At 45.1% G+C, this 27,047-nt stretch overlaps 2 protein-coding genes across 3 annotated transcripts; both read left to right on the forward strand.

The window, feature by feature from the left end:
• Positions 1–3,837: 3,837 nt before the first annotated feature.
• LOC120445517 lies at positions 3,838–5,047 on the forward strand. Of its 2 annotated transcripts, XM_039625975.2 has the most exons (3): positions 3,851–4,179; positions 4,229–4,361; positions 4,414–5,047. In XM_039625975.2, the coding sequence occupies exons 1-3, from the start codon at positions 3,928–3,930 to the stop codon at positions 4,512–4,514; spliced, it is 486 nt and encodes a 161-aa protein (XP_039481909.1). In that variant the 5' UTR covers positions 3,851–3,927; the 3' UTR covers positions 4,515–5,047. The 2 variants fall into 2 exon arrangements, with proteins under 2 accessions (XP_039481910.1, XP_039481909.1); XM_039625976.2 differs by lacking the exon at positions 4,229–4,361 and having other exon boundaries at positions 3,838–4,179; positions 4,627–5,047.
• An 8,526-nt stretch (positions 5,048–13,573) lies between these two features.
• Positions 13,574–23,092, forward strand: LOC122756434 (putative uncharacterized protein DDB_G0291608). The gene is made up of 3 exons (XM_044005889.1): positions 13,574–13,694; positions 21,570–21,693; positions 22,936–23,092. The coding sequence occupies exons 1-3, from the start codon at positions 13,574–13,576 to the stop codon at positions 23,090–23,092; spliced, it is 402 nt and encodes a 133-aa protein (XP_043861824.1).
• The last annotated feature ends 3,955 nt before the right edge of the window (positions 23,093–27,047 follow it).

Consider the following 27,047-nt stretch of genomic DNA (forward strand, 5'->3'; position numbering starts at 1 on the left):
CATCAGCATCTCCACATCATCATCATCTCGGCTGGGCTTTGTTTTCTGCTAATGTTTGCACTTAATTCACCAGACAATGCGACACGGGAGTGGAGGTGTGTGGGGGAAAAGCGTTTTCTTTTGGCTTTTACCCGGGGAAAATGGATGGAGAACTGGAGGGATTGTGGCTGCCAGGGCGAAAAGTCTAAATTATGTCGTTGCCGCCTGACTGTTGCATAGGAAAATGCATCATTTTGTGAGCTTAAGAAAAGACGATGCGCTTTTTGTGAATGGGCAACGGAAGCACTGGAAGAAATTAGTGCTACCGAAAATAGGGGTTCTTAGAGATAAATATCTATACAGCAATCTCGGTTTTTAATTCCCACTCTGTAAGTCATGAGTTATGTCTAGAATGCTGTCTTAAACATTTCTGGAGCATGTTAAAAATTTAAAAACAGATGTTTTACACTTGTATTTATTTGCCATATTATGTCGCTCATTCGAGTGATCGAATTACCAGTGCCTAGTTAAGCCCGAACATATTGAATAATTTTCCAATGGCAGCTGTTTTATTACCATTTCAAATTATTATTTGGCGGCTAACACCTTTTTTGTAGACCAAATACCTTAAACTGTTTAGCCAGTGACAAATTTCCTCTGTTCACATCGAGTTGACGATGAGTTGAAAATGTGACAAAAGCTGATTTAAGTCATAATTTATCATGATATGCTGGATTAGTGCGATGAATTTTACAAACGTTTATTTTTAACACGTTGCGACATTGTCAATGCCAGCAGGTTGAATTGGAGTCGCTGGCTAATGTTTAAATTTATTGACTATCAAATGGTGAATGCATTGTGTGCACCCTGCCTACTGCATTAGTTTGTGCCACTTTCGAAGTCATAACCGGCTGAAAGGGGGGATTATTGCGCCGCTGTGGCGATACTCTATTGGCAATTAAATGTTATAGGTTTCAGAAATGCATATCTAAATATATCTTACCATTTCGGGCCAAAAAGCAGAACGTCTTGGCCTAAAGCGAGCCTCTTTGACAAATCAACCACGCCCAAAAGCAACGAAGTTGGCTGCGGCCTAAGTGTTTGTAATTGTTATTGCTGCAAACTCGTTCTTTCACTTTGGTCTGCAAGCGCGAACTTTATGGTTACACCTACCCAGCCATCCAGTCATCCAGCTATCCAGTCATCCAGTCATCCAGCCATCCGGAAAGCAACGGCAGATGATCATCTTGAGCCCCTCGATGCCGCCCTGTATCGGGTTCTAGCGGTAAAGTTTTGGCCAACCAGCCGCGCCCATAAAACAGCGACCACCTAATGGAAAGTGGCCAGTATATCCGCATATTTGTGCAGTACAAGTTCAATATTAAGAAATTACAAGCCAGCCAAGCATTTTGCCCCACGCATTATGCGAAATTAATTTGCGCGTTCGGCAAATTTAATTCAATTTTTTTAACAGCTCTGGCCAACGCGCGGATAACACGCCCCGAAACGAAAGTTGACCCACTGGAGGATACGGCTATGGATCTTCTACCCATGGCCAGTACGAATTAAGACATAATAAAGCTGTCCCTCGGTCGAAGCCTCCTCTTTTTTTTGTTTGGCCCATCCGTCAAGATGGCTCCTCTGGCTGTTCGGGGCGGGTAATTCGCTGCAAACACCTTTGAGAACCTTTGAGACTGACAAGAGCCCAGACTTGACAAGACGATTTTGGCTTAAACGCTGCCTTTTTGGGGGGTAATTTTTCGGCCACAGAGAGGTCGACACACTCGCGAACCGCAAAGTATCTGGGCCAAGTAAGTGGATGTGGTTGTGGATGGCGATGTGGATGTGGATGTGGATGTGGTGCCTGCTTGACAAACGAGTGTCATTTATCAAAATGTGACACTATTTGCGCCAAGTCATGTGTTAACTGCACTTTATTTTATTGTTATACCCTGTGTGGGTTGTCGGTGTATCTTGAGTGTGTTAACTTGGCCCAGAGGTTCTTTCTCAGTTTCAGTCTCGCTGTTTTGCCATCGGTTCCTCGAGTGCTCTCATAAAATATATATCATAATTGAGGGTTATGTTGTTTTCTCTTCGCATTTTTCGGGAATAAGCCAAAAAGCATAGCAATCGACTTGGCCACCCGGATGAGAAATTGCCAGATTGAGATATGGCCATGTGAGGGAGAAAAATGTTGACTGCCAACCTTTGGGCCATGTTCTTCATCTCCGATTACAGAAACTAATGTTGGATATAGATTTTTCACTACATCTGTTTTGAGACCCAGCAAGAAAATGAATCAACCTAATAAGTTTTGGCTGCAAAGAGAAAACTTTGCCAAATACCAATGTCCCGAAAAAAAACGTCTACAGGTATAAACTTTAATTGAGGAATTTTGGGGATTTTATCCCCGGCATAAAAGAAGTAATTTTTTCCTTTCCAATTTGTGTTTTTTGGGCGCGACCGGCATTTAATGCCAATACTATAAATATTATGATTATGTGGCCCGTACATGAGCGCAGTTATACATTTTGCGCGTCCGCCGCTCTTAAAATGTTGTCTTGAACCGAAAAAAATAAAAAAGGCAGCGGTGAAAAAGCCAAAAACCAAAGACCGAAAAGTAATTTCTTGCACGACATTAATTTCTTTTAAATTACGCATAATTGAAGTACGGGCACTCGAAGTTGATCGATGGTCGATACTCGAACCGAAACGAGTTATCTCTTACCCCTCCTCGCCAAATGTTTTCAGAGGTGCGGTGCACAGCCCCGCCTTCTCTGCCGCCTCCTTCTCGTTGATCGCAGAGAAATTACAAAAATATTGCTCTGCCATAATAATTTAATATTTGTACGCGTTTTTCCATATGAGGAGGCCATGTTCTTGGGACAATCAGGCCGACATTGACATTCGAATTGGGCACCTGACAACTGACAACTGACAACAGAATATCAAAGTCACTCGGGGACTTTGCCGTAATTCGACGACTTCTTCTATTCCCCATTTCAAGTCGATTTGATATTTGATTTGATTTGATTTGATTTTGGTTCACTCATTTGTGTGTTCGTGGGCTGACCTGTCAGTCAGTATGAAATTTCATATTGTAGTCGACTGGGGTCTCAGTGGTATTTAGCTTTATATTTGGGCCCGCTTTGGGGGGCTTTGTTAGCGCGATAAGCGGATTTTTTATTACATCAGTTTAGTGTCACATTAGCGCTGTGCCGAAGTGCGCCCATGCATTCAGTTTTGGATCTCTGTGGGGGCGACAGATTTCTATGGCGGAGGTATTCCATTCAATGGCAAGTTGAGTACTGGCTTACTTGCGTACTTCTTATAGCCACAACTCACAGCGATCAACAAGTTCTTCCGTCGACCCAATCTCAATCTGCATCAGGATCTGGAAGTGGGCCCTGCCTTTGGCTCTTTGCCACACGTACGAGGCAGTTGCCACATCCACATCTACATTCATATTCGAGCAGGTCCAAGTGGAATCACATAAAATCTTGCGGGAAAACACAGAGGGAACTTATGAATTTCTTAATTTTTCTGCAAAACTCACTCGCAGCGAGGAGTTGCCCTGATCTTTTTTATGGCATTTCGTTTTGCGCGATGCTATCAGTTGGGTTTTGGTTGGTTTGGTTTTTGTTTTGTTTCAGGTTCGGTCTTTAAATTGTCTCGAATCCAACTGTAGTCGACCAACTCGGTCGGTGGGTCGATTCACCGCATGAATCATGGGCCAGTTAAAACCGAATTCCTAAATGTTCGCTTACGTTTCGTACTCTGCAGGGTCAACGTATTTGACACTTGTAACCTAATTTAATTCCTCGAAAGCAATAATTATCAGCACGTGAAATCTGCGTTGAATTGCTGATCACATTTACTGCTCCTTAACAAATATTTAAGCAGCATTACTTTGCCTTAAGCATCAGAAGTTTTTCGGAATACACTAAAATGGCCATACTTCTGGGCTGTTGCTATTTCTTTGGACCGCGTACTGGTTGCATTATAGGTTCACTATGGATAATCCTGTACTACAGCCTGATGGCGTACTTTATGCACTATCAAATGGTAAATTCTCGAAGAGCTACTATCGACTTTACCACTCGCGAATATGAAAAGAAAACTAGAGGCTTTTGGGTACTGGGCATTTCGTTCATCGTTATGGCCTGTGTAACTCTGCTTCTGTTGCTCGGAGCTATTCTGGTAATTATCTTTCACACTTACTTAAACGATCTTAGAAATTCTCTTGTAGAAGAAATATGAATTTCTGTTCCTGTTTTTACTGGCGCAAATACCTCCCATTTCTGTGGAATCATTCTATCTGCTGACCGCCATCATATACGGCATAGAATTCGAAAGCTTTGTTATATATCTTCTGCCTCTTGGTAAGTAAATCCATTGTAATAATGTCTTTTCTAATAAAACTGTCATTTGCAGGAATTTTGATCTACATCGATCTGGTTGTATGCTCATATTTCTATGAGCTGAAAAGTCTTAAAAGGCTGAAAGCTGTGTCCGAATTTAACATAGAATATTGAAAGCATTTTGCCAATTTAGCAGCCATTATAAATTATTTTGGCGTCCTCCGCATATACATATATACTTTTATATTTTATATGACTAAAGATCATATGCCACTTTTTCCGGTAGAACACACAGAAGACAGCGATAAGGTTGGATGACTTGAGAGCAGGGAAACATGTCAAGAAATAAAAACAAAAATGATTTATCATAATGGGAGTTGGAGTCTGACTCGGGGTCCAATTCGGAATTGGAATTGGGGTTGGAGTTGGACTTGGACTCGAAGTTGGAGCTGGAGTCTGTGCTCCCAGCGGCGTTGCCTAAACGGGCGATAACGGCCAAGACGAAGACCAAAGTCGAGGACGGCATGCGGCTGCTGATGGCGACGAACGTGGAGATATCGGGCCAAGAACGGTGCGTCTGGATGTCAACTCTTCATATAAAAATTAACGAAATATAAATTAAAAATATGCCCTACCTCTTCTTCGCTGGGCGATGAAATAAAAACCAGAAAAACGAATATTCGTTTCGGCTGCGCTCGTTCTCTGTACGCTTTTTGTTTTCTTCCCTCTTTCCCTTCAGACCGGCGATTTACGAGTATGTCCCCTCTGGTTTCGAGTTACGCCTGCGCGACATTGTTGCTGATACACCGGAAAAAAAGCATATGTGATTGCAGTCGTTTCAATATGCACTGATTTTTCACTGGAAAACCATATCATTCAAATCCAGAAATCGCTAGTTATTTAAGGCGAAATAAAGAGTAGAAACTACTTCATGAATTGAAGCTAATATTTATGTAACTTTTCCCAGTGTAGGCCCCAAAAACCAACTTCACGAATTATGAATTGGCCGCTGTCTGTCGCCATATCGGTGGAATGCATCGATGCGTTTAAGGCTTTATCTATGGGCCAGTGAATTTTTATCTAATGGAGGCAGCTTCCACCCATTGATTGGGGTCCCGTTTGGGTCTCCGATTTCATTTCTGACTTATGACAGGGTTGTATCTTCTCAGCCTTGTGCACTGATAGCTTTATAAGTCGCGATAAGACCAAATCCCCGATCCGAACTCAAATTGAAATCCGACTGCGCTAATTGCGAGCAAAACTGCAGGCGCCAGTGGAATCGGAATCAAGGGATTGGCTCTGACAGATCTCAGGTGCCATACGCTGTATCACCTGCGTGTTATCGCCAGACAAATGCATTTTGCAAATTATTAACATATGTGGCGGCTGTAACACGACCGGCAACCAACACCGCAACGGCAGCGGCAGTGGCAGCGGCAGCGGCAACAAGCTTGTGCAGATACAGATTCAGATACATTTGTATCTGACGCCAGTGGGTAGGAAGCCGTTGCTGAATTTCGCCTCGGCTGCGGCTAATTGATGTCGGTGCACAAAACTTGATTTATTTCTATTAATAAAGCCTCCATGCAAACGGTAGTTGCTCGTTCGTTGAGGGGGGGCAGCGGGTTTGTGGAGGTGTCGATTCGGTCAGATGGCGATACATTTTTGGCTGCCATATTTGGGCGCCCGGAATGCCCCAGTGGAAAATGGGTAGGCCTAGTGCAGACAATAATACAATATTTTTCCCATCGTTTGTTGATAGGGGGATTGCCAATTTCCAATCGGGGCCAATAAATTGCTTGTTTAGCCACAATTACACACGTGAACAGCAGCCGAAAATGGCCAGAAAAGGCAACTGCATCGGTATTGGCATCAGAAATAATCGGGCAAAACTTGTTACCGCAGCATTTGTCGATAGAAATCGCATAAAAACTCGCTTGCATAAATTTTAACACCGATTTTAATCGACGCAATGTGGAGCTGGCATAGACAACTCATTGAGTCCCGCCGATATTCCGGCCAACTCCGACACTTTATGGCCAGCTTTTTGGTGGTAATTACCAGCCGGCAGCAGTTCCGGTGCTTCGATTTGTGTGAACGTGTTCATGTGTGTGTGTATGTCTGGGGCTTGGCAATGCAAACTATAATTTTGTTATAAATTATTGATATGTCAAATCAAATTCTCGGCCTGTTTTTTTTTTTCTGTCCGCTGGAGTTGAGTTCAAGATTTATGATCTGCAATTTGAGTTGGTGGTAGAGATATTGGGAAATTGTAATAGCTGGCCATTGAGAGTTTCTTTAAAACTGCTCGAAACTTTTTTAGCCAAGCAAAATATTTTTGCTGGTCCAACTTAAGACAGATTACGACCGCGGTGTCTACGGCCGGCGGACATATACAACACTTTGCTTTACAAGGCGTTGCGGAAAATACGCAGCGCATTTCCCTGTTTTCCCGCATGCAATTTTCCGTTGAGTTACCTCATGGCTTTGCATGGGCTTTGCGCCGGCTTACTCGCTTTTATTTCCCTCTTGACATAACTGGAGCGATTTGGGCCAAAAGCATAGCCAAAACGGCCAACTCAACCTGATTTGGCAGCCCGTCGACCCCACTTGGGCGCTCTGTCTAACAAAATGCTTGGCCGCTTGTCTCGGCCATTTGCATTTCGATCTCTAACGGCTAACTGGCTGGCCGGCCGGGCAGTCGGCTAACAAACAACAAAAATTCAACAAATCCTATCGTAATAAAAGTTTTCGCCACAAAATTACAAGCTCCGCGAGGCGGGGGAGGACATGTGGATTTTGGATACATGGGCTGTGTATCGCACCGTGTACCAGAAGGCAGTTGAACCACATTAGACTTTCACTTTTCAGCCACACACAAATGGCCATTTGGGCGGCAGGCGTTTTAGCGTTTTAGCGTTTTAGCATTTTAGCATTTTAGCCGGCCGTCTGACTGCGCTTGAAATTTATGTTGATTGGCCGGCCGAGCTGGCTTTTTGGTTAAATGTTGTTAAATTGTTTTCCGCCAAAATGACATGTTTTGACAAATGGTGCGGTGCATTAGGCACCGGTATACTTGTTGCGTTGTCATTTAAATTCTTATTGCGATTGTTATGCCAACCAATCAAACTCCTGAACACAACCTAATAAATCCGGAGATTAAGTTTTGGTTTTTTTTTTGTTGTTTATATGCCTTGCAATGGTCATAAAACATCGGGTCCTTTGACAATGCCGAAGCGGCAAGGCCCACAAATAAATACTAATAAACCGGGAGCAGGACACGAGAGTTTGGTGATTGGCCTGTTAGGCCATCCTTCCTTTCGCGTACTACATAAATTTCAATATTTATGGCTAGCAGCAGCAACACATGGCCAGGATGAAAAACCAAAAAATGAAAAAAAGGGAGCAGTCCGGAATTGCGATTCGGATTTGTGGGCGTTTGACAAGCAGCCCGCCGCTTCTGGGCGTAACCCAAATAGAGGCGTTGACGTTTACTCTTTTGCCCGCCGACCGCCGACTGTCGAACTCCTCGTCCCTCGAATATACGACTCCGGATTCCGGCTAACTAACGGCCGGCCAAAAGGGCTCAGGAATCAGATCTGTCGAGGACCAAGGAGGCACAACCAGGACATTGCGCAAAGGCACGGCTATCGTCGTAAATCGCTGCGACATAAATTCAGTGCACTTTTTGACGTTTTGCCTGGCTGCTTCGGTGCCTGGCAGTGAGAACCCTGTTACCTGGCGCACCTGACACAAAATTGTTCCCTGCTCCCGGTTTTTTCAGCGCTAATCTGTGTAAACAAATCACTGACGTCCTGCCATGTCCTTGGGGACGTGTTGGTTTAATTGCTGCCAGACGTCGCAATTTATGAGCATCAATAAAGTGTCAACTTTTGTGCGAGTGTATGCGCTGCTGCCAAAGCGAAAAACGGTCGGAATAAATGCGCTTCTGGTTGTAAATCATCTCGGCGCTGCTTTCCTGGAAACTAGTCCCTCGCTCTGGGACTCCGCCTCTTCTGCCTCTTCTGCCACATTTCCCCAGTTCCACTGATGCTTAACTTGGCCGAGACACGCTAGCCGGGCCAAGAAGTTAAAAAAAAGTAGAAAGAGTTCCAGCAGCCAGGAGAGCCTGGGCGAGTTTTGGCATTTGCATTTCAATTGAAGCGAGTAATTAATGTATCGCATATCTGTAGAATTTTAATTGCCAAGTCAATGCACTCGCCCAGAGCCAGATCAGATGCATCTGGGCGCAAATACACTGGCCAACAGTGGAACACGAACTGTGGTTTCGGCCCAATGCCACTATTTACACAGAGAAGAATCGGAAATAGGTCATTAAAAATAGGAAAAATGTTTATTTTTTAATAGTATTTTATACTATGTGTATACCTTCTGTTTTGTTAAACAATGGCATGCGCTTTAAAGCGGAAAATCTTTTTAAAATAAATAAGTTAGTTACGTGTTAAGGTCTCTTTTGGTGTATTGGATTAAGTTTTCCCTTTTTTAAAATAAAGGCTGATTGTGCCGCATCAAGTCTTGCACTTTATGAAGTAGAACTTAATCTGGATTCGGCTCAGTATACCAAGTTCGGTGCAGAAACACCGAGCTGGCTGTAAGAGTCGCGCGTGTGGCCCCGTCACGTACCGCTTTGCTAAGCCTCACAATGCCAGCTGCCGCACAGAAGACTCTCGACAATTAAAATATGAAAGGGTTCCTCCATTCTTGTCCAGTAATCGAACAAAACCGCAGAATGGCATGGGATGGAGGGAGACCTGGTCGAGCTGGCCCAAAATCCTCGTCATAAATATAGCGTGGCCAAAGCCCCTCGATGCCACTCCCTCCCAGAGCCGGATTGCATACGAGTATATAGTGCATATAGTATTTGTGGGGAAACCGACGTAGGAAAAATGGGAATTGGAAAACAAACGCTGCACGTGATGATTGCATCATTGTGTCAGCTTAGTACGTGCTCTGCAACGGGCTTGTCATATAAAAAATGACACACAATTCCCCGGCATTCCATGAAGTTTGTCCAGCCGAAAACCCATCTCTCTTCACTGCGCATTAGAAGCGATTCCGAGTTGTATGTGATTTCTGCATTTTGGACAGATGTTTGGCGAATTTCGTGAAAAAAAAGAATGAGAGCTCTATGTTTATCCAACACGTGGTGAGGTCTTTGGCTTCGGAACAATACATCAGGACACTTGTATCCAGGGACAGTGAGACAATAGGGAGATCATGGAATTTATCCGGATTTGTGGGCTAATTTGCAGGAAAGTGGCATTGAATGCGACAGAACTAGTTGTCATTAAAACTAAATTAAACATTAACAAAGGAATTCAGATTTACATTATGGAGTTTATTAATTAAAAAAATTAAATAAAAATTGCTTTACGACAAAAGGTATATACCTAAATTTGCCTTGAATGTGCAAAATGCCCACTCTAAGTTTCATTGACGCCTCAACGTCTGGTTTTAGAAACCCAGTGACTCAGAGCCCTAAAAATCCGAGGCCGTGAATTGTTTTCCCAGTTATTGCTTTCCACAGAAATGTGGACCGATATCCGCTGTATTGTTATGCAAAATCCGGACATAGAATTCATAAAGGGAAATATTAAAAACGCATAAAACTGGGTATTTGGGGTAGAGACCTGATTGTATCCCGTCCAACTTTCGCCTGCCTGTCGCACAAAGCCCGGGTATTATGTGCGTTTTTTCGGGATCCACCAAAAGGGCAGCCGAAGCAAAGAAGATGGGGAAAAAGAGGTTTTTTTTCATATAATTTATGAGAAATGCACGCATTAAACTTCATTAGATCGAAATTTAAGGCAGCGACTGAGGCATTTGGGTGCCCCATAAAAAAGCAGAACACAAAAGTATCTTTCGCTTTTTGTTTGCAATTAGTTCGACGGCAGCGCGCAGAAGCCACATAAAAAACTGGAGCTGCGAGTTCATTGAGGAAGCATCGAGGAAATATCAAAGGCCCAGCCATGCGAAGGCGGCCACATAAATTTATTTTTAAAGAAATGCCGAAGAAATGCACCACCAACTGCGTCATTGTTGGCGGTTGCATTTGTCAAGCCACCGAACCACCGATCCACCGATCTTACGTATCCTCGGATCCACTTGCTCCCAGCGTGAGTTTTCCCCCCGGGTCCCACCGTCGAAATTGAAATTAAAATATTTTGGTAGTTTATGTGCCCCTGGAAGCTGCAAGCTGGAGAACTAGGCATTCCCACCCATCCTCCAGCCGCTGGGGAGGTGTTGCCACCAATGGCAGCCATGTGTAAACATTTGGCCGCGCTGTCAAAACTAATTCGGGTGCCGCTACTTCTTCCACTTTTCTGCTACACTTCGAAAAACTTATAAATCTATTAGACTGGCTTTTGTTCCCAACCAATACGATTTACCTAACCTCCCAGGTTGATAACAAATTTCTAATAAGTGTCGTTGCTGAAAAATGAAAGCTTAATCATGTAAGCGACAAAGGAACTTGTTTAGTTAGACTTTTTTATAGCAAATGACGATTTAAGGAACACGTAAAACAGAGAAATCACATAACATACATATCGTAATAAGCCCAATATTTTTTTTAGTGCAGCGTGGGCTTTGGAGCAAGTGCAGCCCGCCCGTGTGCGTGATGTTGGCGGCGTGAAGTGATGAAAGTGTCATAAATTTCATTGCCATACGAGGGAATCGGAGATGGAAGATGGGAGCTCGAGGCTGGGTGCCCCCCTTCAGATGTGGCCGCATGTGGAGGGCCCTTGGACAGCCCGAATGCAAATGGCAACTAGGAGGCGGCCACTTTAGCTCCATCTTCATCTTCATCTTCATCACCAGCTTCAGCTTCAACTTCAACTTCAACTTCGACTGCAGCTCCGACTTGAACGCAGTGCCACGTTCCCAACGATTTTTCACGCTACCTAAACACGCGTTTGCCATTCGTTTCGACCTTGACCAGTGCGCGGCGTGAAGCGGGCCATTAAAATCAATTGAGAAAATTCGGATGTTTTGGGAAAGTTTGTCACCCAGCCCGGGAAAAGGAGCTGAGCTGCGGATATGGATGTGGACCTCCTGGGCGGCGTGTGTCGCGACAGGCAAATGAAGCGTCTGGGAAAAATCTGGGTATAACCTTCGATTTGTCATGCTCGAGTGACCGCTGACGTTTTGGCTTAGCCGGAAATGCGCCTTCCTTGGCTTCTTCGCCCACGAAAAACCTCCTACAAATGGTCGTAAATCTATAGGAGTAAATCCCTAGGGCGGCACACGCCCCCTTTTTTTCCGTGGTGGCGCGTGCTAGCCGTATTTTACAGGAATTCGCTGAACTCGCGCTGTACCTGTTGCCCGGTGTAACAAGTGTAAACCTAGCGTCCCATTTGCTTGCAAAGCCATCCGGCCGAGAAAGCCAGTGAATGGACCACAAATCAGGCGGAGAAGCCAGCAGCCAGCAGCCAGGAGACTCTGGACGAAGCTGTAAGCTGCAAGCTGCATCCATCGCGTAAATTGTGGCAGACACTTAAGAGCCGAGACAAGATTAAATGCTAAATTACGTTAAGGCGGCCCAGATAAGCCCGGCCTCAACCCTTGCCACTCCGATCCACTCGGCGATTGTGAGGAGTGCCAGGGCCCGTGTCCCAAAGTCCGAGGGTCTGGGAGTCGCAGAGTCCGGGCCAAGGTGATAATGATAAGGAAATGAAATCGCGTTAAGTTCGCCGACATTGCGATTGCAATGCCAACTCGCCGAATGGGACGCGGCACTATCTGAACGCGTATAAAGTACGAAAACTGATGCGTGGCATAAATTAGCAACGGGCACCGTGGGATATAGTTTGCATATACTTTTAAACAGCCGTGAGAAGTATAAGAAGGTGCCTTTTAATATTCCGTGCATACTAGAATCTAAAAATCTAGAGTTGTTCCAAATATACATAAAATAAATGGGCATTAAGTAGTTTCCTTTTGCCCATTCAAAGTTAATGGTATGACATAAATCAAAACTCAAAACAAAACACGTTTGTACACCTGAGCTGCTCAGCTTTAGATAAGTGCTATCAATTACCCCCAACTGCTCCTATGCTCCTCAATGTATTTTGGCACAGAACTCGTACCATTTCCCACTGTCCATCAGGATTTCAGCGTGAGGCTATCTGTGCGATGCTCGCCTGTGTGCATGCATTCAGTAATGCACTTGAAACAAATTCACAGTCGGCATCGCTATCGCAATATCGTGCTGGGAAATGTCCGTGCGCATCAGCAACCTTAACGGATGCACAGGGAGAAACATAGTTGAACATCTCATCCATTTTTTAAAAACCTTTTCTGAAATCTAAGGAATACTCAACTCATATGTAGATACCTCATGGTAGATACTCAAACTTTTTTGTTCTACAACTTCTAAGGAGTATTTATTAAATTTTTTTTGACTGTGTACCTGACTCGACTGGCTTGTGACCCAAGACGCGCCTGATAAGCGAAATTGATTTTCGCAATTATTTTTAGCATAGCTCGGAAAATGGCTGGAAAATGTGTCAAGTGACGACGACCTCATAATTTTATGATTAGTTTGGAGTGCTTGTTAGTGGGCAGCAGCATCGCATCCTTCGCCTGAACCGCCGACCACTTCCCGCTTCCCGCCGCCCGCCTCGATTGTCGGCGAGAATCATCAGTGCGGCGGCATCAGCAACACGTACGCACACTTCTCACACAAGCCACGAATGGAGCTGGGCTTTCGGATGAAAGGATCGGGGTTTTGGCCGGGCCAAAAAGACCGCCGCCGCCGCAGCCGCCGTCATGCCAAGCCGCTCCGTGATAAATTGCAATGATAGCAAAAGTACTTGACTGGTAACTGCAACGACCAGACCAGGCTGTTGCCGAAAATCAGGAAAAATCGAAAAATCGCAAAAATAAAACGAAACATTTTTTTTTGGCAGACGTGTCCCCGCCGCAGAAAGCTGAAAATTAACCGCCGGCAACGGCGCGAGAACGCTTCGTGTTGCATGTAAGCCAGTCAGTCAGCCAGCGGTCGAAAGATGATATATCCAAAAATTCCATATAATGACTGCCGGCTACAGCAGCAATAACGGCAAGTACACAGGTACAAGTACAAGTACAAGTACAAGTACACAGGCACAGGTAACCAAAGTGCATTAGAAGCTGCGGAGCTGAGACATGGGAACTATTTTCACGCTCAGTTGCAATCTGTCAATGCCGTTCGCCACACCGAGTCATGGCAGATGCAGCAACTGCAGCAGCAGCAGCAGCAGCAGCAGCAGCAGAAGAGGTGCAACAACAAGAGGCAGCAGCAACAGCAACAGCAAGAGCAACTGCAACAGGCACGACACCTCTTTGTGGCCTGTTGGTTGACTGGCCAGCGTGCCGGGGCGTTGCAGCAACACCAAGAGGCAACATCCAACATCCAACAACCGAGCCAGCCAGCCAGGCGCGCTGATATATCAAAGCCAAGCCATCATCATCTTATTAAAGAGTGCCAACTTAATTTGCTTCTCCATGCTGCTAGACAAGTTGTTGCCGGTGTGTTCTATTCTGGCCTGATGTTGCTGTTGTTGCTAGTGTTGCTGGTGTTGCTGTTCTTGCTAGTGTTGCTGGTGTTGCTGCCACGTCAAGGTGTTGCTGCGGTGCACCGGTCAAGGTGTTGCTGAGGGGCGTTGCAGCAGACAGTTAGAAATGGCAAAGACAAGTCTAGTTCTGGCATCAATAAGCCGAAGCTGCAATATCCTTGCTGAATAAGGGAATTACTGAAGCGGCTTAAATCGAATTATGCGATTTGCTGGCTTTTCTTAAATTTGATAAGCAGCTTAGTGTACTCTGATTTAATTTAAGGCAAATTACGAAGATTAAATGGCTTACTATTGTGCACATTTCTGTACATTTCTATGCCCTATTCGGGATGTGCGTGTGCCCGCAAAAGGAGAGGAATTTGAAACCGCAATGCCAGGTTCTTTGGGGCCAAGACCATCCACCATCTAGCATCCAGCATCCACCATCCATCCACCCACCAGCAGTTCACTCAACACCTTTTGGGCTGCCGCGGCTCAAAGCTATAATTAATAGATTATCATCGACAACATTTTAAATTCGCATTAAACTCGCCAGCGCGCCAAATTGCAGCGCCAAAGTGGAAAATGGCAAACTATTTTCTAGCAATTTTTTTTCCCCCCACCTTTGTTATGTTGGCCATATTTTGCTTGCACCTTCTTAACTCTTTTGCCCGCTTTTGTTGGCCAGCATTTTCCAGCTCAGCATTATTCTTTTGACTGCTGTTCGCTTTGGTCACATACGCGGAAGTGATTTTTCCACTCCAATGACGTCGTCATTCTCGTTGCTGCCGCCTGATGTTGTTGCTGCTGCTGTTGTTGCTGCTGCTGCAACAGCAACAGGTTGTTCTTGGGGGAGTCCACTGATGATGTTGGCTCACGTGCTGCGACTCGAACAGCACAACGCCCTGCCTGGATTTGCTATTGATAGACAAGATCGATGTGCTGCCAGGCTATTGCTATTGCTTGTTAGTTAGTCAGTGGGCCTTTGATTGTGGAAAAAAGGTTTTTGTGGCTACGCCCATGGATCGAATTCCGCTTAGTTGCGGTCACTTATGTGTGAAATGGAAACGGGAATCTCCACAGGATATCCCCCATTTCCATTGCCATTCCGATTCCAAGACCCCGAGGCGTTGACTTTCCGCACGAGCTGCGTCGGCTCAATATTTGCCGAAGAAATTAACGTGATTGGGCTCATTAGGCAGTCAGCTTATTTAGCCTGGGCACATAAAAAAGCGTTTCGTGTTTAATATGCAAATATCAACACCTCGCCGCGGTGCATAAGCATTTTAAGTTTTGCAAAAAAAAAATGCTGAAAACCATCTCAGCATACGACATTCTGTCATCTGCAATCATACAAAGCAATCAGCAAAGAAAACAATGCCCAACGGAAGATGATGAGGATGGTGATGACGGTGCCGATGACTTGGGTAAATAAAAGTTTTCAAGATCAATGTTTATTTACCCAGCGTAGGGCCAAAAACTGCATTATTGGCAGCATATGCAGGCATATTCCGGCGGGGAAATCTGGCCAAGGGGAAAACAAACAATGAGCAGCCAGCTTTGGGACACGCAATTGCAATTAATGGTAACCGAAAACCGATGGGAGATGAGACGCCATCGAGTGTGTGTGCGGAAGGCGTCGACGCTGCACGCACACACACGTAGATTGGCCGAAAGTGCACTTGGAAAAAAGGGGTATCTATTACAAATAAAATGCTACCAAGTATGCCCAAAGAAGTATTGTCTTTGACTCTCAAAATGGGTTGCAGTATTGCTCATTACATTTAACTGAAATGCAAATAGGTAATCAGCTATTCATGCCTACTTTCTCCCAGTGTAAGAGGCAGCCGAGCTGGAGTTGGCTCAAGTGCCTTGGCGACGCGTTGTGGTCGCTGGACGAGAGAATTAAGACGTCAAGCCACGTCAATTGCCGCTGGAGCTGAGCCAAAGGCTTCGGCGGAAAATGTCTATGATATATAAACAACGGCTGTGATGACGCTGTTGCCGATGATGATGAGTGTCACGAAAGCAAGTTCAATGGCCAAGGATACGGCGTAGGGAGACCTGCCAAACAATGGCCAACAATTGCGTGCTACATGCAGCAGCAGCCGCAGCAGCAGCAACTGCATCAATATGAGATGCTGATTAGGCTGCTGGTCAGCCAAGGTTTCAAGTCGCAGTCAAAAGACACAAACACGCATGCCCATAAAAACGTTAAATGCATATTGGAAAAAATAATGATGACAGTTGCCTAACTAAGCCAGACAGTCAGGCAATACAATACCCAACAGTAAGCAACAGCAGCAGCAGCAGCAGCAGCAGCAACAATTGCACTCGCAGCAAGACACTTAACAAATTAAGATGCTACAACGAGCGAGAAGCTGCAGCGACACTGATCAGCAAAGGAAAGAGATATATATAGCTTCTCACTGTGTAAGAACTTGCTACTTGCTTCACACCGTGGCATTAACTCGAAAAACAAGCGTGTCTGCGGTTCTAAGTCGCTGTTGTTCAGTGTAATTGAAGCTGAAATTGCCTGCACCTTATGTCACATTACGACAACGTTGACAATGCTGAGATGCCGGGATGCTGAGAATTGGGTCAGTTGGGGCTCATGTCAAGGTGTTGTTGCCGCTGCTGCCGTTGCTGCTGTTGCAAGTTGCAAGATGCAAGTAGCAAGTTGCAAGTTGCTAGTTGCATTTGGCACAGCCCGCTTTGCTGACGGAGCTGTCATTGCGGAGCGACAGGCGAGTAAGCTGCATCTTAATGGCTGAAAGACAAGCGAACATGGCCAACAAACATGCGAGTGGCACAAAACGCAGCAGATGAAAGTTGTGGGCAAACAATTGCAATTGTCTCATTAGCGTGACAGAACAAGGCGCCTCCCACTCGATTGCCAGATGCATTTGCAGGTCGTAATTAATTTGCGTCTAGTCTCGTCTCGTCTCGTAATGATTTCTCTACATTGTTTCTCGCACAGCCCCGCTGCCGCATTTGCATAATTGTGTCGCACGGTTCAGGGCTGTCGGATGTGTATGTTAAAATACCCAGCACCACACCAATCCACATACATACTGAACACTGCACACTACTAGTATATAGAGTAGCATGTGGGTGTTGAAAACGACAGCAATTTCGAGCCCGTAGCGCTATCTGGCCCGGCTAATTTCGCCATTGCCACTCGCAACTAGCCACGATTAATCAAGCCGGGGCGAAACAACAACTGCAGTCTGCGGCATATTCCGCCTGTAGCCGCGGATTACTCACATGAACCGCGCCCACAGCACCCTAGTATCCAGTACTCGAATCCCAATCATCTGGGCAAAAAACAAACGCCAAGCATATCAGCCAGCACTGTTTATTTTCCTTTGGCTCTGTGGCTCTGTGTGTCTGCTTTTCGCAGCATTTGGCAGCATTTGGCAGCATTTCGCATTCGCATTCGCACTGTAATTGATCATGTTTGCGGCCGAATGGTATCCGTATCTAACAATTGAGCTCGTAAATTTGCCGCTTGGCCAACAGGAAGTTATGGCTTGAAAATTCGCTGCTTTTCGTACTTTGCATATGACCATTAGCCTGTTTACGCTGTTTACTCGGCGATATAATCTATTTGCTTTCCCGCAATGAATTGCCCATTAATACCGCAATCAAATTCAGTTGAGCAACTGTTTGCTAGTTTTTAAATGCTCGGAACTCACATATTTTGATTTGTAATGTTTACGGACTTAGAAGAGATTAAAAAAGGAATAACTCCTATGCAGCTTATGCAAATTATAGTTATCTAACACACGACTGATGGCAACTCAAAGAAATCATATTTAATTTCTGCAAAGCTGATAGATAAATATATAAAAATAAGTAGGGAATGCCACACATTTCCTTTGTCATTTGTTAAAACTAGACTAATTATTATTCAAAACTCAGCGTTGGATCGAAAGGTAATGAAAGAGCGACTGTCAGAAATGCATTTTGCATTAAGTTGCTCTGAATTTAAATGAACTGCACTATATAATTTTGCGATTTCATGCCGCTTTGCTTTGCAGTAAATAAATTGCACCGCTAACCAGTTTCATATTGGCTGGCGCCCACCGTCAATTGCAATTGCAATTGCAACTGCAATTGCACCACCACGAAAGGGGGCAGAAGGGGCGTGGCCGGCCATCTGCATACGCGGCCCACATGTGGCATGCGTGATATATATTTTCAATTAGCTAGCAGCATTTCGCAGCAAAAACTAGTTTTGTTTAAGTCGATTTTTCGCCAGGCCGCAATTAATTTTGGCTTAATTTGAATGGCCAACTTTTTGCGTACGCTGCACTTCAGCGTTTTTCTCTGGCCAAAAAGAGATGCGGCGCCTCAAATGCTTTTGTTTTCGTTTTGATTTCCATTTCAGCTTTGGGGTGTTTTTTTGTCTTCGGCTTCATTGAAACACCTTTGTGCTGATTTATGAACTTTCGTGCACAGCAACAATAAATTAATACATCGAGCGGCAAAAGTGAATGCAAATAATTTCAGCACTTTGACTCATTAACACGACGGGGAGTTTTCATTAGTCGTATGAAATATGAAATCGCTTCCAGACCATTACAATCTCCCGCGCTTAAGGTGTGGCTCGGCTGGGCAACTTTTTTAATAATAATTATAATTATTATAACGAAATGACCCAGTTTCGGTGTAGTTGAATAGATTACTTAAGACCAGGCGAGAGTGCTAATTGTGGAAGGTGGGGTGCCATTTGGAAAAGTAAACGGGAAACAGGCATTTATGCACCTTTTCCACGGCTTTAATCCAATCAAGCGATTTCGCCTCTCAGCTGGGCATTGGAATTTTCGCAGATGCGAAATGCCAATGCACACAAGAGATTTTCACACTTGAACTTCGCTGGCACTCTCGACAAAGGGAAAACGCATTTTCACGCTCGGCATTTGTCCTGTACGGCTTGGCTTGGGAATTCGTTCCATGATGTTCCAGTCTTCGACACGCATTTCGAATTGGGATTTTGAGCGAGACGAAATTTGTCTTTTTTTTGGCAAGCCAGTTGGCCAAAAGCGAAGGTGAACAGCGAGCATAATTTCCAGGCTGGCAGCTGCATTGGCCTGAAGGAAAGTATGGCAATATGTGATGGGCGACAAATCAAACAGGCTGCGAGATTCGCCGACTCGTGTTTTCACAACTAATGAACTTCGATTTGATGGGTGTTTCTAGAGATTGGCCGAGATAGGTCGAGATTTACGCGCTTTTAATTAGCCCCATCTGAGCATCATGCTGCGCTTTTGCTCAATACTTAACCTGGTTTTACCTTTAATTAAAAGGGCCAGCAACAACTGGCAACAAGCGGCGTTAAATTCGAGTCCATAAAAGCCAAAGAAAGTGTTGAGCTGGGCTTTTGAATTAGGGTTTCGGATTGTAAGATGGGTGCTGCGGACCGCCCAGCTGCTAGCTGCTTATCGACAGCGATAATGTTAATGATGGCCCTAAAATCATTTTACATCCATTTGAGTTGGGCCTACAAGTTTGTCTGCAATTGTGTGGCTGCTCGTAAAACTGCGATTCGAATTTAATTTTTATGACAAGTTTTACTTTCCGCCGTGCGTGAATGTTGTTCGGCCGATCGAGATGTGAATGGAGTGTAAAAAGTAAGACAACTTATTTGATAAGAATCGAGCGACAAGCGAAAGCACTTTAACAGATAGTAACCAGCGATTGAAGTTAGATAATCCCGAGTAGATGTGAGTGATGCAATTTGACGAACTACTTGGCTTAGAATGATTTTCCACTGCATTCCGGCCAAAAATGGAAAAACCTCGCCCATATCCATTTGCCCATTCACCGACCGCTAATGTGCTGTAAGCCAAAGCTAAGGCGCTTTGAAAATCAATTACAAATGTCAGTCATTCTCTTTATTGTGCTGAATGCTGGCTGAATGGCTTGGCATGACAGTTTGGAGCGACAGTTTTGGTTGGGCAACTGGGCTAATTCCCCAGCCAGACATAGGTATTTTACCAATTGCATTTCTTGCAATCGAGGTGTGTGTGAGTGTGTGCTTGCTTGGCTTATGACTGATTGCCTGACCTCAGAGTGACACCATCGATGAGAACTGGGGCCACACAGGGCCAAGTTCATTTATCAAGCCAACTAAAGTCGTCTGCCTCTGACTACGGCTATGTCTTCCAATAAACAACAATTAATCAATTTGTAAATAATACTTCCGCGCCTACGCACAGATCTCGGTGAGCTGGTTTGTTGATGTGGATGTGAATCGGGATGTACTCGGGATACACTTTTCAGCAGTTCATCAATTAGGCGGCGGCGATGGCGGCTCCACTGGCAACATGTGCGCCTGATTGGGCCAACTCCATGCGGCGCCAGTGCAGCTCCACTCGGCTCGTTAGTTTTTCCTCATTTTTCATAATGCACTGGGGCAGAGAGTCCGGAAAGCCGAATGCCAAAACTTACGACTTCCGCTCGCAATTGATGGCCAGTCATTCGGAGGTGGAGTTGGAGTTGGAGTTGGACTCGGTGCTGGTGCTGGACTCGTACCATTGCCAATGCCAGAAGTCAACTTAATTAATTTTTGCCCCAACAGCGCCGCCCTGTGCCACCACTTCAACCACTCCAACCGCATCCATTGCGATTCCAGTTACTATGTGGCATGCCAAGGCCAAGAGGCCAGAGCAACTCCTCCGCACTGGGAGAAAATAATGTACATTTTTAGATGTAAAGTTGTGGAAGTAGTTAGCTTCAACTATATTTCTAAGTATTAGTTCTTAAGGAAGTAGTTAGCTTCAACTATATATCTAAATATTAGTTCTTAAGGAAGTAGTTAGCAGCAACTATATATCTAAATATTAATTCTTAAAGAAGTAAAGTTTGGTATGAACAATAAACATATCTTCATATAGATAGATACCTTGTCTTAATAATACCCCCCATTTCTCGCAGTGCCACTCCCAGCGATTCCCGTAAGACACACAGGAAGTGCAGGCGTTTGGAGTTGCTGCTGCTGCTACTTTTCTTTATCTGGTTATTGCTGCTGCAGGAGCTGCATAAGCTGCGGCTGCAGCATGCAGCATGCAGCATGCGGCAGGTGTTGCAGATATCTCTGATTAAATGGCGTACGCCAAATCATGGCCAAAAGCGTTCAACGCAATCGTTGTTAGGCGCACATTAAACCATGCTTCAATTGCCAGGCGATGGCCGGGCTTCTTCTTCCCTGTTGCACACCTGGGGAGGGGAATTCTAAGTGAAACTCGAGCTGCTCTCGTAATCGCCGAGGGGGGATACTGGTGGCCAGCAAACGGGAAGTCTGATTAACATTCAAGGGTGGGGCAGGAGCTGGCCATAAGCCGCGAATTTGAGTAGCCGGCGATGAGAGATTGCGGCCAGAGTTTCCTATCGATGGAGCACAGAGTTTGGGAAAGGTGGAAATTCCAGGGGCTTACATCATTGAATTGACTGGCTGCCAAACCCTGAAATGGAATGGAAGTGGTAATTATGAATATCTCATTTCTAAACTGTTGCTTAAATATTAAAAAGTGCTTTCTCTGATTAAAGAGGTAAGGAAAAGTGAACGTTTATAGGAATTCATAGTACGACTATAAATATTTCTTAGAACAATGAAAACTTCGTTGAGGGACCGACTTACTCCTGGGCTTTATTCCCTCTTTTTTAGTACCCATCCTCCCCAGACCGCTTGACGTCTCCTGGATGGCCCAGCTGGATGCAGTGCAGCATCCTGGTGGTGCTGCTTCACTGTGGTGCATGCTTAATATGTGGTCGCTGCCCTCGCCCACACAGTGAGTCGCATCCCACTTGAGGGAGCTGCCAAAAGTCACACATTTTCGTAACGAATCGGCAATTAGTAATGCCGGAGGAGACATCTATACGCCCATATCCTCGGGATCTTTTCCTTTTCGACTACTGTCATCGATGTCAACCGCTGGGAAGATAAATGGCCTGGCTGGATCGATGATGTCGACCGTCGACCTACCGCAAATATCACTGCCAAAAGAGGAAAATCTGTAGAATAAAGCCGGAAGATGTTCGGCCGGCGTGTGAACCGTGTAACAAGTGTAGCAAATTTCCCCGGCGAAACGAGCGGCAAAAAATGTGACACGAATTAGTAACGCCTGGGATCCGTATTCTCTGTTCCTGTGTCGGGATTTTGGGCCTCTTCTCTATTTGCTCCTGTGGTGCGTGGGTGACTTCTTTTATTTCATCTTCTTTTTTTTTGTTTTTGGACTCCGTGTGATGGTGCCGCCAGCGTTGTATGTGGTGATAGTGAAACACTTTCATCACTTCGCCCGGCAAATGCATGTCATCCAGACCGACTCGTCGTCGTCGGCGGTGGGCGTTTGTTTTAATAGCTCCGCTCTTGTCATCTTTCTTTGGCTCTCAACTCTTGGCACTCTTAACACTGCCGACACTCGGAGCCCACACACGTTTTGCACCGATCTCATACATAAGTTATGAGCAGTAATCAAAGGTTTTGGCTCAAATGCCGATGCATTGTACACACTTGCAAATTGGCTGCACTGCATTGATTATGGTCAATAAATGGGGAATACACCAAGTGAGGGAACAGAGCTTGTCAGTTTGTAATGGTTATGAAATTTTATTTTAGGTGATGTACATTAATATATTGACAACCACTTAGGCTTCCCATTTATTAGTGGTATTTCCAATGTACTGATAAATGTTTTAATTGGCTTTCTAAGGCTTTCTTTCTCTCCAATTTTTTGAGGGGCTAGTTGGCTTAGAGTGCAGGTGCTAATTTGTGTGCTCCTTGAGCTGAAGAAAGTGATTCATTCAGCCAGTTGTCGAGCGCCCTTCGACTTGCTCAATATGCAAACCCTGCACAATGACACAGATTTTCATTTTCATTAGCCCCCAGAGTGAACTGGACCCGATGAAACTCTCTGTTCTGTTCTGTGTGGTTTTAGTTCTGGCCCGGTGAGATTGACTGACTGACCGAGTTCTCCTTGTTCCCTGCTCCTTGCTCCCTGCTCCTTGCTCGATGTTATGCAATGACTGATTAGAGCTCAGGGGCAGCAACAACGTAACGAACACCATCAGCCAGTGGCCAACGGCCAATGGTCCCACAGCCCAGCATCACAGCATCCCAGCATCCCAGCATCCCAGCATCACAGCATCCCAGTATCCAAGCGACCCAACTTTCCACCGGGAGGCGAGTGACAGCCCGGATCTGAGCCAGCGTTGATAAAAGAAAAGGCAGCAGGCAAAACCACAATACTGACTGCCCGCAATGAGAGAGCCGGCTCCCAGAAACCCCAATGCACAGAAAACAATGGGAGTCAAGTATCTGTAATATCTATTAAGACATTAACAACACGCAATGTGGCTAATGATTTATATGCAGATAGCTGCACAGTATCGAAATAAGTCCACAAACAGAATAAGTAATCATTACACTCCACTAATTAGGCGTTTTTTTTCGCAGTGCATAGAGTATGCAGCTTGGACTTGGTCGTGGCCGTGCCAACATTGCACTTGATTAGTGGAAGCACCGGCAGCAACAAAAACAACGGTGATGGAGCGGATGCTGATCTGCGTGGGTCTGGAATGGGGCCGCTGGTAAGGCCATGATTGGAATAGGAGGGGTGGGGTGCGGGGGCGGGGGCGTTTTGGGGCCGGGCGGCCAAATCTGGTTACTTGCCAGCTTTCGGCTCCGCTTGCGTTTCGCATGCGTTTCATTATGTCAAACAGTCAATCATGCAAAACAGTTTCGGCTACCGACATCCATTTGGGCGCACAATTGTCTATGATACGGTGGGTAGAACAAACTAAAGATCTTACTTATACCGAATGCTATTTTTTCCAAACAAAAAAGCTTTAAATACATTTAGTTCTTTAAAAGTTGTATAGGGTATTTCTGTGAGCTGCAGCAAGCACACTAGTTTGTTAAAAAGCAGTCAAAGTGCTGATAAATCCCACTGTACATCTCCAATGAGCGACCAGATGGACAGAGACTCCTGCAGTGGGCCAAACCAACATCATCAGGATCCGAGGCAGCAGGGGCTAGCATGTTAAGCATATGCAAAGTCGAGCACCCAAGTGCAATGCTTTTTGAACTGCTCTGATTCTCCGATTCTCCACTGATGGACCACACACACGGCAGGGATTTCCTTTGCCGATTTTCCGTTTGCCAATTGAGCGAAAACAATTGCACGTGGAGGAGGGCAGAAGAAAGGGGCCGCCTCGCCAAAAACACTTTAAGGCATCGCAAGTGCGGCAAATGAGTTTCAAATGAAAACAAATCGACCGACACATAACAAAGCCTCAAAGGCGGTGGTAATCAAGGAGCAGGGAGCAGGGAGCAGTGAGCAAGGAGCAGCCAGGATCAAAAGGAGCGGCTGATGCAAAGTGCACGAGATAAGGCGTAACTGCCGCTTAGCTGTGGGCCAGCACACACAAAAAAAATGGCACAAACAATAGGAGCAATGGCCCTAATAGGACAGCGGTAACAGGAGGTCCTGTTCAGGTGACAATGGCAACCAAGGCGACATTTTCCCAAGGCTTTACAGCCCATTGTTCGATTTGGAAGCCACACGCATGGCCCAAACGATGACGTTGACAATAATAATTTCGGCTTGGGAATCGTATTAAGGTGCGTTTTGTGCGTTTGTGCGTTTGTCAACTTCTGGCCCCTTCGTGTGTGGCTACAATTAGAGATCTTTGGGTAACTCGCCGCTGGACCTTAGCAAATTAGTTAATAAAGGTGGGAAGACAACTGTCATGTTGTATTTATATATACTTTATAGACCTGTTCCGCCCACTTTGATGCTCGCCGCCCAATGAGTGTGCGAATCTGAAGGGCCGGCTTCTTTGAGGTTCTTTGCGGTTCTTTCAATATTTTGACAGCCACAACAATCGCATCAGTAGATTGCAACCTACTCACATCGAAGGCGTTCCCACGTTACGCCAAAGAAAGTGGGTAAATGGAGCCCCTTTTAATCATAATTACTACACATTTTTGCCTTAGAAGAGAATCCCTGCTTGGGGCACTTTGTCCCCGCTTGCCGTTAAGTTTACTGTTACGGGTTACGGGTATCATTTTTATTAATTATCCAAAGGGGTGCCTAATTACGCTGGGCAAAAAGGTAAAAAAAATATATTATATATAAATAAAGCGAAACAGCAAAGACCAACAGCTGTTGTCCAAAGCGCAGACTGAGCCCTTGGCTTCATGGCCACATTGACGCGTTCACACCTCGCAAGCAAAAAAAAATATATAAATTAACAAAAACACAAAGAGAAGCCTAAAGCTGTTCCACAGAGCGAGACGGAGCAGTTTAATAAATATTTTAATATGAAAATTGCAGCTGCTAAAGAGGGTGACGCCCTCTTAAGATTAAGGCCATGTCCTGGAACTGAATGTTGTGTGAGTCCACCTGCACACACTTCACGCTGCCTCCGCTAATGTTATCATTCTTGATTTTGCACGCTTGTGATTTTATTGCCGTGAAATTTCCAATAATTATGAGCTCGTTGCCTGGCTGGTAACTTTATGCGCTAATCAGGTTTTCGGCCCATCTTCAACTTGGATTTTATCGGTCTAATCAGTGGGGCAGATTCAGAGCAACGGAGCACGCGGAAAACCCGAAGAAACTCTTCTCATTATGAGACGCGGCTTTTGGCAGTTGGCAGTTGTTCGCCTCCATTTAAACCGTTTGGCCAAAACTTAATGGCAACTTTAATTTGGGTACCTTTTTGTCTTGTATCTGAAACAGACTTACCCCGGTTTTTATCCGCTTTTCCGGACTTGTTGCTACTCTGTGTTTGGCACAAATTGGCGTAAGCCCGCACAAAACGTTTTCCATCATCATGGCAAAAGTTTTCCAACTCTGCGACTCTGCTTTCCGCGCTTTTGTCACAAGTTTCGCTTTTGCATGCACTTCTTTTATCCCCAGAATTTCCATTCCCTTCTCGTCAAGCGCGAGTAATTGCATTGCATGTTGCGCTGCATTAAACATTTAATAATTTCAATTTACTCCATTTTTCGGAATCGCCTTTGGCTTGGTCGTTGCCACAGAATGTCGTTATCATTTGCAGGATAAAACTGGTTCACAAATGAGAAAAGCGGAATGGGTAATATTTTATGTTTATTGCTACTACTTTGTCTGTTACGCTGCCAGCTAGCTTGAAATGGATGGGATAAACGCATTTTACCATCGGGGATGAGAAAATATTGAAAACATATTCTTCAACATTTTTTGTTATGCATAAAAAGTAGCCAAAGGTTACTAGGGATTCTACAGTAATGTTATCTGAAATTTATATTTATATGGGTATCAATATAAATACCTATATAGTTTCTTAATATCAGTACCTGTATATATTTTAATCCCAGTGACATTAGACCTCAACTTCTTGTCCCCTTGTAAACCCGAGTAGCTGCAACGGAAGCCCCTTAGTCTGACTACGACTTCTCTGCACCGGATTCACAGTGAATCACTTTACATCACTTCCTGTCCACCGTTCCCTCTCCGTCCCCCAAAACGAGATTCCCATTTCGGCACGCTTATTAACAATGGCCGACATTAATTTCTGACTTCTGCCTGCGGACTTCTGACCACGTGACATTTAGGCCATTTAGCCACGCTTTTTGTTGCCAAAGGATAATGGCTGTCCACCCGGCTACCAGGTGGGTGCACTAAGTGCCGCGCTCAAGGTGAGATGCCCCTCCCTCAGATCGAGAATGCCACGCCAGCCCATTGCATCCCGTCATAATTTGCTGTGACTAACTGCGCTTTGTGCGCGTGCAGCGGCAAACTGGACACACGTACCGCGATTGGCCACGCATGCGCAGGGTCCACTGTCCCGATATCCGAGCCTTGCGTCCAGATTCCAACTTCCATGGGCCTAGTTAGTAGTTGGGAAATGTCAACTGCCGGCTGGATGTCCAATTTGGCACGCTCCGCGCTGCCAGTGCAATCACGTTAATGGCATGTCATAAAATGCAATTTCAAGGCTTCTGCCTCCGTTTCGGTAGTCCTTCGACTTCTGCTAAATCTTTTGTCCGCTCACTTCGGGGAATTTCAGACTACTGATCATACACTGCCAATATTTTGGCCCAAACAGAGAGTCAAGCTGCGCCAAACTGTCTCGAAGGACCTAGAACACTCTCTCC

Source organism: Drosophila santomea, chromosome 2R, assembly GCF_016746245.2.
Source record: "Drosophila santomea strain STO CAGO 1482 chromosome 2R, Prin_Dsan_1.1, whole genome shotgun sequence".
In the NCBI taxonomy this organism is placed as follows: Eukaryota; Metazoa; Arthropoda; class Insecta; order Diptera; family Drosophilidae; genus Drosophila; species Drosophila santomea.

Excerpts from the sequence above, each read along its gene's own strand:
- LOC120445517 (XM_039625975.2), top strand. The coding sequence starts at position 3,928 with ATGGCCATACTTCTGGGCTGTTGCTATTTCTTTGGACCGCGTACTGGT. Across the intron at positions 4,180-4,228 it reads TGTTGCTCGGAGCTATTCTG|AAGAAATATGAATTTCTGTT; the intron begins GTAATTATCTTT and ends ATTCTCTTGTAG. Across the intron at positions 4,362-4,413 it reads TATATATCTTCTGCCTCTTG|GAATTTTGATCTACATCGAT; the intron begins GTAAGTAAATCC and ends TGTCATTTGCAG.
- LOC122756434 (XM_044005889.1), top strand. The coding sequence starts at position 13,574 with ATGCAGCAACTGCAGCAGCAGCAGCAGCAGCAGCAGCAGCAGAAGAGG. Across the intron at positions 13,695-21,569 it reads ACGACACCTCTTTGTGGCCT|TACCCATCCTCCCCAGACCG; the intron begins GTTGGTTGACTG and ends CCTCTTTTTTAG. Across the intron at positions 21,694-22,935 it reads TCGCTGCCCTCGCCCACACA|AGCTCAGGGGCAGCAACAAC; the intron begins GTGAGTCGCATC and ends ATGACTGATTAG.